Source organism: Triturus cristatus, chromosome 8, assembly GCF_964204655.1.
Source record: "Triturus cristatus chromosome 8, aTriCri1.1, whole genome shotgun sequence".
In the NCBI taxonomy this organism is placed as follows: Eukaryota; Metazoa; Chordata; class Amphibia; order Caudata; family Salamandridae; genus Triturus; species Triturus cristatus.
The window spans coordinates 922,404,045-922,416,983 of NC_140591.1; the positions used below are offsets into that span (position 1 = coordinate 922,404,045).

At 43.6% G+C, this 12,939-nt stretch overlaps 1 protein-coding gene across 2 annotated transcripts in view; it reads left to right on the forward strand.

Moving 5' to 3' along the window:
- The window catches only part of LOC146805265 (von Willebrand factor A domain-containing protein 5A-like), a 671,080-nt gene that overhangs the window by 14,510 nt on the left and 643,631 nt on the right, over nucleotides 1-12,939 (forward strand). For both annotated transcript variants that reach the window (XM_085622439.1, XM_085622440.1), the window contains exon 2: nucleotides 5,802-5,867. In XM_085622439.1, the coding sequence (XP_085478565.1) occupies nucleotides 5,819-5,867 (49 nt within the window). In that variant the 5' untranslated portion in view covers nucleotides 5,802-5,818. The remainder of the gene's footprint in view (nucleotides 1-5,801; nucleotides 5,868-12,939) is intronic.

The window sequence follows — 12,939 nt, forward strand, 5'->3', positions numbered from 1 at the left end:
ATGTTCCTGATTCTAAATGCACTCGTGGGAACTTGTTGACCCTTGAGAGGGATATATTTTAAACTCTATCCCTGAGGCAACTAAATAAAGCTCACATGGACCTCTGGAGATAGTTTTATTCATCACCCTAACACCTCTCTTGCACTCTGCCCCTCACTTACCCCTTTCCATTGCTCATCTTTGTAAAACACCCCAGCTCATCCCCTATGGGGAGTTGTAGCCCACCCCATGGACCTTGCAGTCCAGGTGTAAGGAGGGAAACCAATGATGAAGCATGTCACCCTCGGGTAAGTGAGGGTTCTTGTCCTAAAAGGATCTCTTTTCTGGTGGTTTAATTACAAACAGTTATTCGTGAGCATATAGGACTGTTGTCTTGTTTGTTTTATTAAGTAGCCAAACATACAAATCGTGATTTTTATCTCAGAGTAGGCCATGGCTGCTCAATCATGGACAGTTAGCTTTACAAAGTTTACTTGGTCAATCCATTTGGTGTATTCTCATACTCAAGGCTTGGGGTGCCAGTGAGAAATGACCTCTCATAATATTGCCCAAGATCACGAGAAAAGAAACCAAATGAGCCACCTGGGTTTGAGATGGCATTTAAGGAAGCAATGACACTTTTACATGGAATAGATCATGTGACGGGTAATTCTCATATGTCTGCATCAGCCTGTTCGTCTCCAAGATGTGGATGTGAGAGAAGGGCCTTAAGGATACTCTCGTCATAAAACATTTCCTTGCTTGTTGGGTGTGGCTCAATAGAGGTTCTGTTACATTTGGTCAGGGCTTGTCGTATCCATATGCCAGAGTGGAGCCCTTTGCCAGCATTTAACTGTTGTGGATGAGGATAATCAGTCTTTCATAGATGGAGCAAAAGGAAATTACTTGCAAGTTTCAGGTTGAAAGTGTGACATCCTATCCACAGTCACTGTCAATTGGCCTATGTCCATGGAATACTGGTACCCTTAGAATTCCAGTGCAGTCTCTGAGGGATCTGGGAGTGTAACAACAGTTGGGGCCCAGGCTGTGGCTGAGGTGTAAGCAGTAAACGTAAATTCACGCTTCCTCACGTGTGAAGCTTCATTATTGAGCTCGACTTGTATTTTCGCACTGGCAATAAGACAAGGTTTGCCACCCCATGCTACACCTCAGCATTCTGGGGAGAAGATAATCTAATAGAGAAACTGTTCAGTCTGAGAATTCCAGGGAAGGTGAACTTTGGCCACAACATAACCTGCATGAGTACCTGTCCCCTGGCTTCTCACTGGTGAGTGTTAACTGCTGAGTTTTAAGCAAACAACTGCGAGGAAGGTGGGTGGGAGTTGGTAACTCGTATGTCATTCTTGTGATTTGGTGTTTCTGAGGGGGAACAGAGTAGAAGCGTTGAAGTGCTTTAGCATGCAAAAACTGTGTGCTTGGCTCTTGCAGCCCCGCAAGCATCTTGTGATTCTTTTTTTTTATCAAATCTTTTTTGTTGAGTTTCATGAAAAGGAAAGAAACCAACAAGTAGCGTCATGTCTCCGCAGGCACATATCACAAAAACATACTTTAGTCCCAAAACACATGGCATATATGGCAGCATCTGTAAACAATAAATGTCAATGCTTTCCACCCTGGTCTATATTACATTCATCCTCATAGGTGTCTTGATCTCTATCACTGCCTCCCCCTCCCTGTGTCCTCCAAACAAACCTTACCGTGTTCCATTGCTTGGAGCATCCCCTGCTTTTCGGTATTGTCTTCTCAGTGGTCTTGTACCAGTCCATATAATTTCACCAATCCTGTGGCCTCAGCGGGTCTGCGGCCCCCACTTTTGAGCAATATTTTCCCAGCTCAAGTGGGAGCCATATTTGACTGTATCGAGGAGGTGGATCCCCCCCCCCAAACATTTAATATGTAACATTTGATTATGTCTGGCAATTGGTATCCTGTGGTCGTGTGCATCATATCCCTAATGGCGGACCAGTAAGGTCTTATTTGTGAGCAGTCCCAAATATGTGTGTGTTAGAAATGGGGGTTTCAAGTTGGCAGAGGTATGCACCTTGTCCAAGTAGGGATCCTTCCTTCTAGTCAGTGTAAGGGGAATGCTCTTATGAAATAACCCCTGCTCACCCCCTTGGTAGCTTGGCATGAGCAATTTGGCTCATCTCAGAGGCAATTTGTAAAGCATTTGCACACAACATACCGTAACACAGTGAAAACTGTACAAAATGACGTCATACCAGTTTTAGAAAAATAGTTAACATTTATCTGTGTAAAACAAGGCCAAAACGATGAAAATCCAACATACAATAATCAAAATATGAATATTGCAAAAATAGACTTAAAATAAAGTTCCTTGAAATCAATAGCTCTGTCTGGGGCTATGCATCATGAACTAACTAATCCAACAGTTTAGGGCATTGCGGGCCAGCTATGGTGTTGGAAGACCTACAAACAGTACCTTGGAAATGCAGGGTGTCGTGGACCCTGCGATGAGCTCTGAAGAGGCGGTGTCTGCAGGCGTCCGTCTCGGTGGTCAGTGCAGGAGTCGTTGGGCCCTTGAAGTCCCGCGTGTTGCAGATCGAACTTTGTGAGGTTGAAGTCGGGAGTGCCGCAAGGCATCGGGCTGCGGAGCGATGTGTAGCGGTGTGACGTGCGGTACCCTCAGGTCGCAGTGCAGGCTGTGGCTCGGTGACAGGATCCACTATTGCCGTTAGACCAGGGGCGCAGTGCGAAGTGGGCCGGTACTCGTCACGGTGCTGGTAGGTCATGGTCCAAGCAGCAGGGTTGTTGTTGCTGAAGCACTGTAGTCGGTCGACGATCTGGAGTCAATAGCATTGGTATGCCAAGGCTGTGATGTGAGGCGGTGCATCGAGTAACTTACGAGTGGTGCCCCCAGGCTCAGCTGGACTGGGAACCAAAACCGGCCCTGACAAAGTGCTCGGCTGGTCCCGCTGGGGGGTTGGGGGTGCGGCTGCCGGTTTTCGGCCGATTTTGTTACAGGGCCGATTTTGCAGCTATGCTGCAAAAACGGCCCTGTAACAAACGGTCCCCAGGGGCCCAAAACCGGCCCCCACCTCTGCGGCGCACCGGGGGATTGCCCGGTTCCTGCTACGGCCTGTCTGGCCCTTCCCCCAGGCTATGGTGCAGGCAGCGGTGTCAAGGTTGTCGTGGAGCATCATCTCTATAATAACAGGGCAGTGATGTGAAGCGGTGCGAAGTGCGGTACCCTCAGGTCATGGCGCGAGCAGCGGCTCAGTGGCGGCATCGGATAGTGTTGTTGGTGAGACCAGGGTTATTTTGGGAAGTGGGATGGTGCTGTCAGAGGTGCCAACAAGTCACGGAGCCAGCAGCGGCATCATTGATGCCGTCGGGTTGCTTTTTCTTCTGTTGCAGCACAAAATGCAGTTTCCAGTGCTGCTAGCAGATGATCTTGAAGTCTTTCCTGCATGCATCAACACCTTTTTACTAAATGATGCTTCAAAGAAATGGTACCTTAAATTTCACAGTTGTTTAGCAAATGTTCTTTCGTTAAAAAATTTTTTAAAGCAAATAATTATCAATCTTGCTTTCAGGTTTTTACATATATTTGCATCTAATCAGAGAGCATCCTGAAAGCATATATGTAGCCTCATATTGTTAAACTTTGCAAACGCATGAACACATACATTTTTATACTGGAGCCACTGTCAGTAGTGCAGTCGGAACTTGCAACAATTCCGTACAGAACTCACCCTAATAATAAAGGTTTTGTATTATTGAACAATAAATAAAAGTTCGAACAGCATTAATCTATGGACACAAATCTTACCTTGACTGCAGACAGTGCCCTTCCCTTATCTATAATGTGGTACTGTAATCTAGCAGCCAAAGGGTTTGTGCTGCAGGGGGTTGGGCCCGCTTGTCCCAAGGAGAAAAATAAGCATGAAAACTTGTCCTTGACCACCAAACAAAATGTCCTGGGCAATCGGTTATAGGAATTCCACATCCCTGAACTCCATGGGTGGAAAATATGTTTAGTCAGACAGCAACAAGTCCAAGCCATATGTCCGGATGAGTGGGCAAGTGACGGGCCCCCTATTTTATTTCAAAGATTATAAGATCAAGTGAGCTTCAGTCGTTTCTTTGAAGTGTGGTGATTTTGTTACTGAGACCTTTTAGAAGAAGGTTTACTTCTCTTCAGATTGTTTCCCCTTACAGGTATTCAAACCTCCCAGCTATTTATGCATGTAGTTGCTTCTCAAATGTTCATTGTGTTGAAACTTTTTCTTTTCCTTATTTTATTCAATGTACGTGTTGTCTTCACATGCAATGTTCTAATGTAAATTCTATTGCTCTTTCAGGTTCTTAATGTCATTGTTATTGGCTCTATGCTGGAATATATTTTTATGGGTGTATATATCTTTCTTAATGTATAAAGAGGGAGATGTGTGACATCCTGTCTACAATCACTGTGGCTTGGCGACAGATAAGTCGTTTCAGAGACAATGAAAGCACAGTGTGTTCCCCCTGGAGTATGAAGCTTTAGTCTGGGAATGGGTGAAGGACATGCCTGAGCTTGAGAGACATCTTCACCATGTAGTAGGAATGCTCACTGCTGGGTTTTTCCAAATACTAAGTGCTAAAATAGTTTTAGGCTGATTTGTATGTGTCTAGCCCACTCAATAATGTGGGACCATTGACTATTAACCCCTTCAGTGCCCGCCCCTTTCCCCGCCCTGTGCCGGCCGTTGCATTAGCGGGCGGGGTCTATGACGAGCTGGACTCGTCATGGGCACAGCGCTACCGCGGCCCATGACGAGTCCAGCTCGTCATGGGCACTGAAGAGGTTAACAAGGAAGTAATTGACAGCTTGTGCTTTGTCGGTCTGGATTGTAGCCCCTCCATCACTTGTTTACCAATTTGGTAGTTGTTGTTTGCTTCCAAATGCAAGTGTACATCTGGAGACCCCAAGACCAAAAGGGAGACTGTTGTGAGGTGGATCTACTGTGAGATTCCAAAACAGGTGTAAAGCAGAGACGGCACCTTGGGCTCCCAACCTAGAGGAACGGAGCTGAAAAACGAGAAGGGGCAGTCATTAGTTGAGAGATAGCATGCGAAGATGATTTCTATGTGTCCCGGTTACTCCTGAATCCATCACAAGAGCCCTGACAGCGGTGGAAACTAAGGCTGGAGCAAACAGTGGAAGGTGCAATATGAGAGATCAGCTTCATCAACCAGGGGTAGTTTCAGAAAAGCTGCATGCTCAGTGATGATTGGTTGCAGAACAAACAGAACTAGTACATGCGGGTGCCCTGAAACCGAGGAGTCCTCTGTGTAACTCCAGCTCCCTGGGCCCACCACAGAAAGTTGTGACACTGTGTACTTCTGTTAGGATACAATTTAGCCTTTGTATAGCAGCCTGTAACCTTTCATTTTGCGTTGTTAAATTGTAATTCTTCATGTGCTCAGAAAGCCCCTAGAATCCATGGATCTTTGTATGGAGGAAAAGGAATTATTTTTTTAGAACTGCATAATCTTTAGTAGCTGGTGTGTTATACAAAATTACCTGTGATAGTCATTTGAGTTCGAATGGAGAAGTCCTTGAGAAAATGAGAGGCTCGGAAGATCTGTTTTCTCGTCGTCACTTAATACCTAATGTTTTAAGCTCTGCAAGATCAGGTGCTACAGTTTCCAAGTTAGCCCGTTACTCCCTCCTCTGGTCTTTCTCACTCCCTTCCCTTGAGATGGCCCTGTGCCCTTGTCCCTCTCCCATGCTTGATGAGCGATAGCTGCCTGCCGACTCAGACAGATAATCTGCTTCTCCATTCGTTTCGTAGATCTATTGGTATCTACCATGGATTCAGCTTGTCAATGTGGACTCCTGACTGCCTCCAAGACTCCAGGTAAGACCATCGGCCCTGTTTTCTGACAGAGGGTGGGGGGGGGGGGTATTCTCTCCCTCTGTGTCTCCCACTCCCTTCCTCTCTCTCCCTCCTCCAAGGCTTCAATTACTGTTCTATGCATAATGTGTATATTTACTTGAATTGGCTCTCCCTGGTGCTGCTCGACAAGGTGTGTTGGAGTAAGAACAGGCTGAACTGCATTCTTGTCTCTTAACGCGCAGGGTGAATTAATATTGCCCCAGGGCTGTTAGATTACTTGTGCAGTGTTTGACGTTTGAGTGACGGGGAGGGGCTGGAAGCAGCAAGTAAAACGTATATCATTCTAGCAGGATCTCTTATGCTTACACACCCAGTCTCTGTACAGAAATCCCCGAAGTGTTTCTGTAAATCAGTCTTACAACTTCAACTTTCGTTGGTGCACATTCTCTTGCCAGACGGGGCTCTCCTCATCCCTCTTGATTGTGTGCACGTTCTATGTATAGGAAAGCTGTCCATAGTAAACCAATGGCGCACAAGGTCACGGTGGGCGGAGTGATTACATAAGGGGAGGGGTATACGGAGAATGGCGGAGTTAGACCAGTCTGTTAAGGTGTGATTCACGGTTGCGAAGGTAAGCTTGAAAGAGAATTTGAAGGCATGCACGTAGGCAAGGCATAGACCTATAGACGGAGTGCACAGGCATTCCAGTGATTCAGGCTGTGAAGGTGAAATGAGAAATGTTAACTTTGTGTGAGCAGGAGAGGTTGTGAACAAGGAGGAGCCGTTAACAATATCAAAGTCATTATTTCTAGCTAGTTTCATGTTTCATGCCGCAAACTATATCAGTTTGGATTACGGTTTCTTGCTTTCTGTAGTGCATTTTAAGAGGGCATTTACTCTGAACCCCATCCTCTGAACTCGCGGAAGTTCGAATATATCTATGACCATGCAGCAAAACACATTTATTTGATAGCATAATTGTGGTTCTTTTTATCTATGGCTATCACTGAGACCCATTAGCATGGATGCCATATTCTTACTGTGATAATTCACTCCTATGATATAGCGACTGTGTGTTATGAGGTTTGCAACGCACCGTTGCTATGTTATAAAGGAATTCCAGGATGCTCTGATTGGGCTCTGGGAAAGCCTGTCGGAGCAGCGCTGGCATTTAGTGACTTTATGGAGGAGAGGGAAGGCTCAGAGTGGTGGGGGCGGGTGACTGAGGTCAGTTTATTTATTCATTTTATTTTTTATATTTGGTACAGAAAGGCGAGGCCATGTTATGTGTGACTCCCCTATGCACCCTTTGCATAGCAATTGAAAGCAGGGGTAGAATATTTTGGGGGCGCACACCATACATAACTAAAAAATGATACATGTGTAAAAAGCAAAATACGGGGATGTTTTTCACCTCATGGGTTCTGAGTGACATTATAGACAACTCGAGCTTCATTCTCGTCTATTTCAGCTCTCTCCGAACCCCTCGTGAAACATCCTCAGAATTCACCGTTACCCATCAATAATTCTTTGTTCTGTATGGCTCTAGTTGAGAGCCACTAGCATAAAAAACGAATCAAATGCAGTAACTCACTGGTATGACGTAGCAGCAGTTTTTTCTCCCCAAGGAGTTTCATATAGCCCGAACTTGACCCGAAGGTATCCGGTATCAGAGCGCTTAACATGAGCACCAGTTGCGTTACATAAGGACACTTTCATTTTTTTTTTTTTGTTAGGCATGGGAAGATAAAGTGATTTGCCCAGAATCATGGAATGTTGAGGGCCATTGCCGAGACTCGAACCTGGTTCCCCAGATTTGAGGTTGGCCGCCCTAGCCGTTAGACCACATCTTTTGCTACATCATAAAGGATGATGAGATGCGGGATGTTTGTCAGAACAATGGATATAAAAAACATAGGTTAAAGGGATGTTATAATTAGGTGAAAATATCAGTTATACTTTAATGTTTCAAACTAACGAAACCTTGGAAATTCACCCTTTGTAATCTTGTCAAGTAACTGTAACTCGTGCCCTAAAGTAAGTATAACCCTTGCCATGCAAAAAGTGTTTTAAAGATTTATATTTTCATGGATCATTATCAATGTGCAATATGCATTTTCCAGCATAATTTTACAGCAACAGACTAATATAATGGAATTGCCTTTCACACACACTTTTTGTGATGTATAGAAGTGTGTTTAATTCTGTGAATATACCATCTTGAACAAGATGGAAGTCCTCTCTGTCCCTCATTTGTGAGCCCCCCGCCCCACTCTTGTAAACATCCTCTCCCCACAGGCTCCACAGCATACAGTCAAGCTGAGGTCATCTTAGTTTCTTTTCATTGCTGTATTGTTTAGCTTACAATGAACTATACACGGAGCTGATAAAATAGTTACTTGTAACTATATTTTCTGTTTCTACACGGGACCAGTTACCTTAAAGAAAGTCTTGTTGTCAACATGTCAAATTTTGTTCGAACATCTCTGGATGACATAAGCATAAAGGGTGCTGAATAATTATGTCATTATGGATGTTATTAATACAGTCATTTAACATGTCATGAGTTATGTCATATGCAAGGGTAGAAGCAGCGCATGGCGAATGCACGAATTATAGTTACTTTTGGGCGCGAGCTATAGTTACTTCAGATAGCATAGAGGGCACTGAATAATTATTATTAAAATGTGTTTGTTCTTAGGTGCTAAGGCAATATGCCATTTTTCTGTGTGCTCTGATTTGTTGAAGAAATTAGACATTTGCTCACACTGCAATGAAACTATGGAACTGTTGATTAAATATGCAAGAAATATAAAAGTGCCTTGATTTTGGGGGTGAGCCAAAGATTTCCTGAGCTTTCCTATGTTGCTAGGGAGGCTAACCAATTTTCTAATGATTTTGCTACCCTTGAGACTTTGTATATTTTCTGACTTTGGCATACTCTGTATAACTTTGCATCTGAGTGCTTTAATAGCATTGACGTTGTACTAGATATTTTTGAATTTTTGTAATTAAACCCTTTAATTTTTAATTGACCTAGAACTCAGTTATTGAGTGGGGATCCATTCAATTTGCTTACTGCATTATTTAATTGTTTTACTCTTTTGATTGGATGTTTGGCGATGTACCTTAACGCAGTCACACATTGCCTCATGAAATTGAGTTTTAACACCACCTCTGGTCCAATAAATGTGGGAGGTTTGATACAGGTACATTTTTTTGGGGGGGGGGGGCTGAATTTTGGGGTGCAATTTTGCTCTGACAATGCAGAGTTAACAATAATGTAATTTTAGATGTTATTATGGATCTTATCACTGCAGTCCGTGAACATGTTATGAGTTATGTAATATGCGAGGGTAGAAGCAGTGCATGGCAAGTGAAAGTTACTTTAGGGAACAAGTTATCTTACTACCCCCCCCCCCCAAAAAAAAAGCCTAGGGGGTCAGGGTACCCCTACCTGGCCCTCTTATATCTTATTCCGTTTTATATTTAGGACTCTGGGACCAAGTTCCCGATTCCAAAGATGGAGGCAGCAACTTTTCCTTTAGGTTTCAGCCAGGCCAGTACGTAATTTAAGCTGGTGGTTTCCAGAGCTCGGCACCAGCACTTAATCATCAAAACTGTTGCTTACAGCGCAAACTCGATCCAATTGTATTGAAGCACTTTTCTTGGGCACCAGTTAAGGACACATTCATTTTTTGTAGGCACTGGGAGATTAAGTGATTTTCCCAGAATCGTAGTATGTTGAGCCTATGCCGAGACTCAAACCTGGTTCCCCAGCTCCAAAGTCAGCAGCTCTGGCAGTTACACCACATCCTCTCCCCAAGGATAGGGTTTCATGGTTTGAAGTTAGTTCTGTTACAGACTCCGCTAATAGGACCAATGGGCTGGTGCAAGCTGCCTCCTGATGAAAGCCCCAGCACTTATTTTTTCACAAATTAACCACGGCAGCTAGCCAGTAGCAACACATGGTTGAGCTTGCGGCTCCTCCTTGGCGTGAAATATACATAATTTTGAGCCTTAATTTCTCAAAAGCCATTTGACAAATTTACATCAAATCACAAACAAAATTGTTTTCTGGATCAATATCTAGCTTTCTGCCAAATTTTGTGTAATTCCGGGCAGCCGTTTATGCTATAGCTGTGTCTAATATTCCTATGGAAAACTGCCTGTAGAAAATGAGATTTGAGAGCCCCCCGCTCCTTTTACTCGGTCCCCACTTGATAGATCACCGTGAAACTTTACAGGAAGAAGTTTAGGTGGATGAGACTTGTTGGGGAAAGTTTTGTGAACATTTGTCAAACAGGCACCAAAGGTATTAGCAAACCAAAAAATCTATTTTCTATGGAAACGTGAGCCTAACTATAACTAGCAAGGGTAATATACATTTGTATTTTTGACACTGACGAGAAGCTATGTTATGTATGGCTCCCCCATTAGTTCTCTGCTCCTGCATAGTAGCTGAAACAAGGGGAAGATTATTTTGGGCGTCATACTTCACATAAAATTATAGAGGGGTAAGATGTGAATTATGGTAATGTTTTGCACCTCTGGGTTCTGACTGAGATCGTAGACCACTCGAGCTTCACTCTTGTCTATTTGATGTCACTCAAAACCCTTTCCTGAAAAACATTCCTGTAATACACTCTTACCTATCTATACTTCTAAATGTTATGCATGGCTTCCACAGTAAGTCTCTGTCATCTACACCAGATTCTTAATCTGGTAACTCACTGCTGTGACGTATCAATGGCTGATGAGAGAGCTCATCACCCACTCTTGCTACATCATAAAGGCTTCACTCTTATTGTTTATTTAATGTCACTCAAAACCCCTTGGTGAATAAACATCCCCGTAATTCACTGTTACCCATCTCTATGTCTGTATGTTTTGAAGCTACATTACATTCAACGAACCTCCTTCACCAAACCTCACCAACCAGCTTGGCAGCATCAGTCTCTTCTGTGCATTAAAGAGGTTGGAAATGTTGTTTTTTTGTTTTTGTTTTTCTGGATGCCTAGGTTACCTTCTGCTACCATTTTCTCTCATTACATAAGTGCTCGTATGACCCACCACCAGCAGCTTCCTGTCCACTAGCTTAATTTCACAGTTCCTGGCTTGCTGCAGATTTCTAAGCTCAAGGGATGCTATAGCTAAAGTTGCATTTTTCTTCACGATACTATGGATTTGAAGGGCTTGAAGTCTTGATAATTTTTGCTTTTATGTTTCTTGTGTGATTTTCATTTGCGCATAGACCAATAAAATGTCTTTTAGGGCACACGATTTCTTGTTCTTTTTTCCAAGCTGCTATAGTAGGTCTATATCCAACAGTGATGTGGAAACTGCACGGAGAAAGACCAGTAAACTTGTTAATTTAAGCACTCCAAGGGTTGTGTTCTTCTTTGATGAGCTATCATTGGTGCAATTTGAGGGGACTCTTATCGACTACAGTACCAGGAGCTCTGACAAGGTACCTACCAATGGCAGGATTCTCCACTAATGTAACCACACTGCAAAACAAAAATAACAGCTCTTGTTCTGAGTTTCTCATGTCATCTACTCCCACCACTGCTCACTCTTGAGGTGCCATATTTACCTAAAGATACAGAATTCTCTTCTGTGATAAGACACTATTGCTGGAAATGCTTCTGAATTGTCAGTGTGATCTTATAGTACTATAACATTTTTTGGACTTTCAAGTGGGCCTAATAACAATGCTTCTTTCTTGTAATTCATTCACTTACTAGCATGTCTGGAGAGTAGTGTGGAAAAAGACAGAATAGGTCTATAGGTGAGCATGGAGGTAAGTGCACGGGTGGTGTCCAGTGCACTTGCAGTGCCAGTGTCGAAGTTGGTTAGAAAGGTGTAGGGGAGAGGAAGGTGTACAAGTCAGCAGACACACAAGTTAAAAACATAGATATTGGAAATGCAGATGGGTGTCTCATTATTAGTCCAACTTATTGATGACCTACTCCAAAAAGTTAATGGAAGAAGGCCCAATCATTTTCCATAGCACATAATGTCTGTTGCATCTTGTTCACCATTTGACACTTCAGTGCAACACATTGATCAGTCAGGCTCATTCTCTAGAGATCTCAAGCGGCACATCAGTAAATGCTAAGGACAAGATTGCATGCTAGGAGAAGATCACAGCAGCTGAAAAATTTGGCCGTGTTGGAAATGGGGGTCTCTTATTGGTAGTGGCTTGCAACATGTCTAAGTAGTGACTCTTATTCTAGTCAGGGTAAAGGAGTTGCACACCCCAGATAAGCCTGACTGCTCCCCAGGGGGTGAGCAGAGGTTATCTCAGAGGCAATGTGTAAAGCATTTGTACAGAAACACACAGTAACACTGTAGAAAATGCTACAAATGGATATCACAGCAGTTTAAAACTGTAACCAATCTTTATCTAAATAGAACAAGACTAAAATGACAAAATAACAACATACACAAGCAAAGGTGTCACTTTTCAAAGTTAAACAGTTCAGTTCATCAATCTATGGATGCGTCACTTTTATCACATAGTACCTGGGATGCGTCAAAATCAAAGACTAAAACACACACAGGGGCGGTGAGGTACCAGAAAAACAAATGTTGTGTTGGTTCCTCATTTCCAGGGGAGGTGATGGAGTAGGTTCCTTACTGCCAGGGGAGGTGATGTGTCTGTTCCTTACTGTAGCGCAGAGGAGGTGATGTGTTGGTTCCTTACTGTCAGGGGAGGTGATGAGATGGTTCCTTACTGTCAGGAGATGTGATGCTTTGAAATCTGGACACGAGTCCTTGGTTCCTTACTGCTGGGCAACGTCGATGCTCAAGTTGGTGCACTGGTGCGATGCCTAGAAAATCTGGACATGCTGGGGTCGATGAGGTGAAGAAACAGAATATCTATTTATCCTATTTGCAAGCAGGTGATGGGTCGATTTGTCTTCAGCCGCACATCAGGGCCTGCGTTGAAATAGAAGCGAATATCTCAGACGTCGGAGACACAATGCACAGAACTCTGGCTGTGGCGATCTTTTCAGCCACACAGCAGGCGCTGCTTTGATTCTTCGACCACAGCGATGCGTTGGATTTTCAGCCACATAGCAGTGCT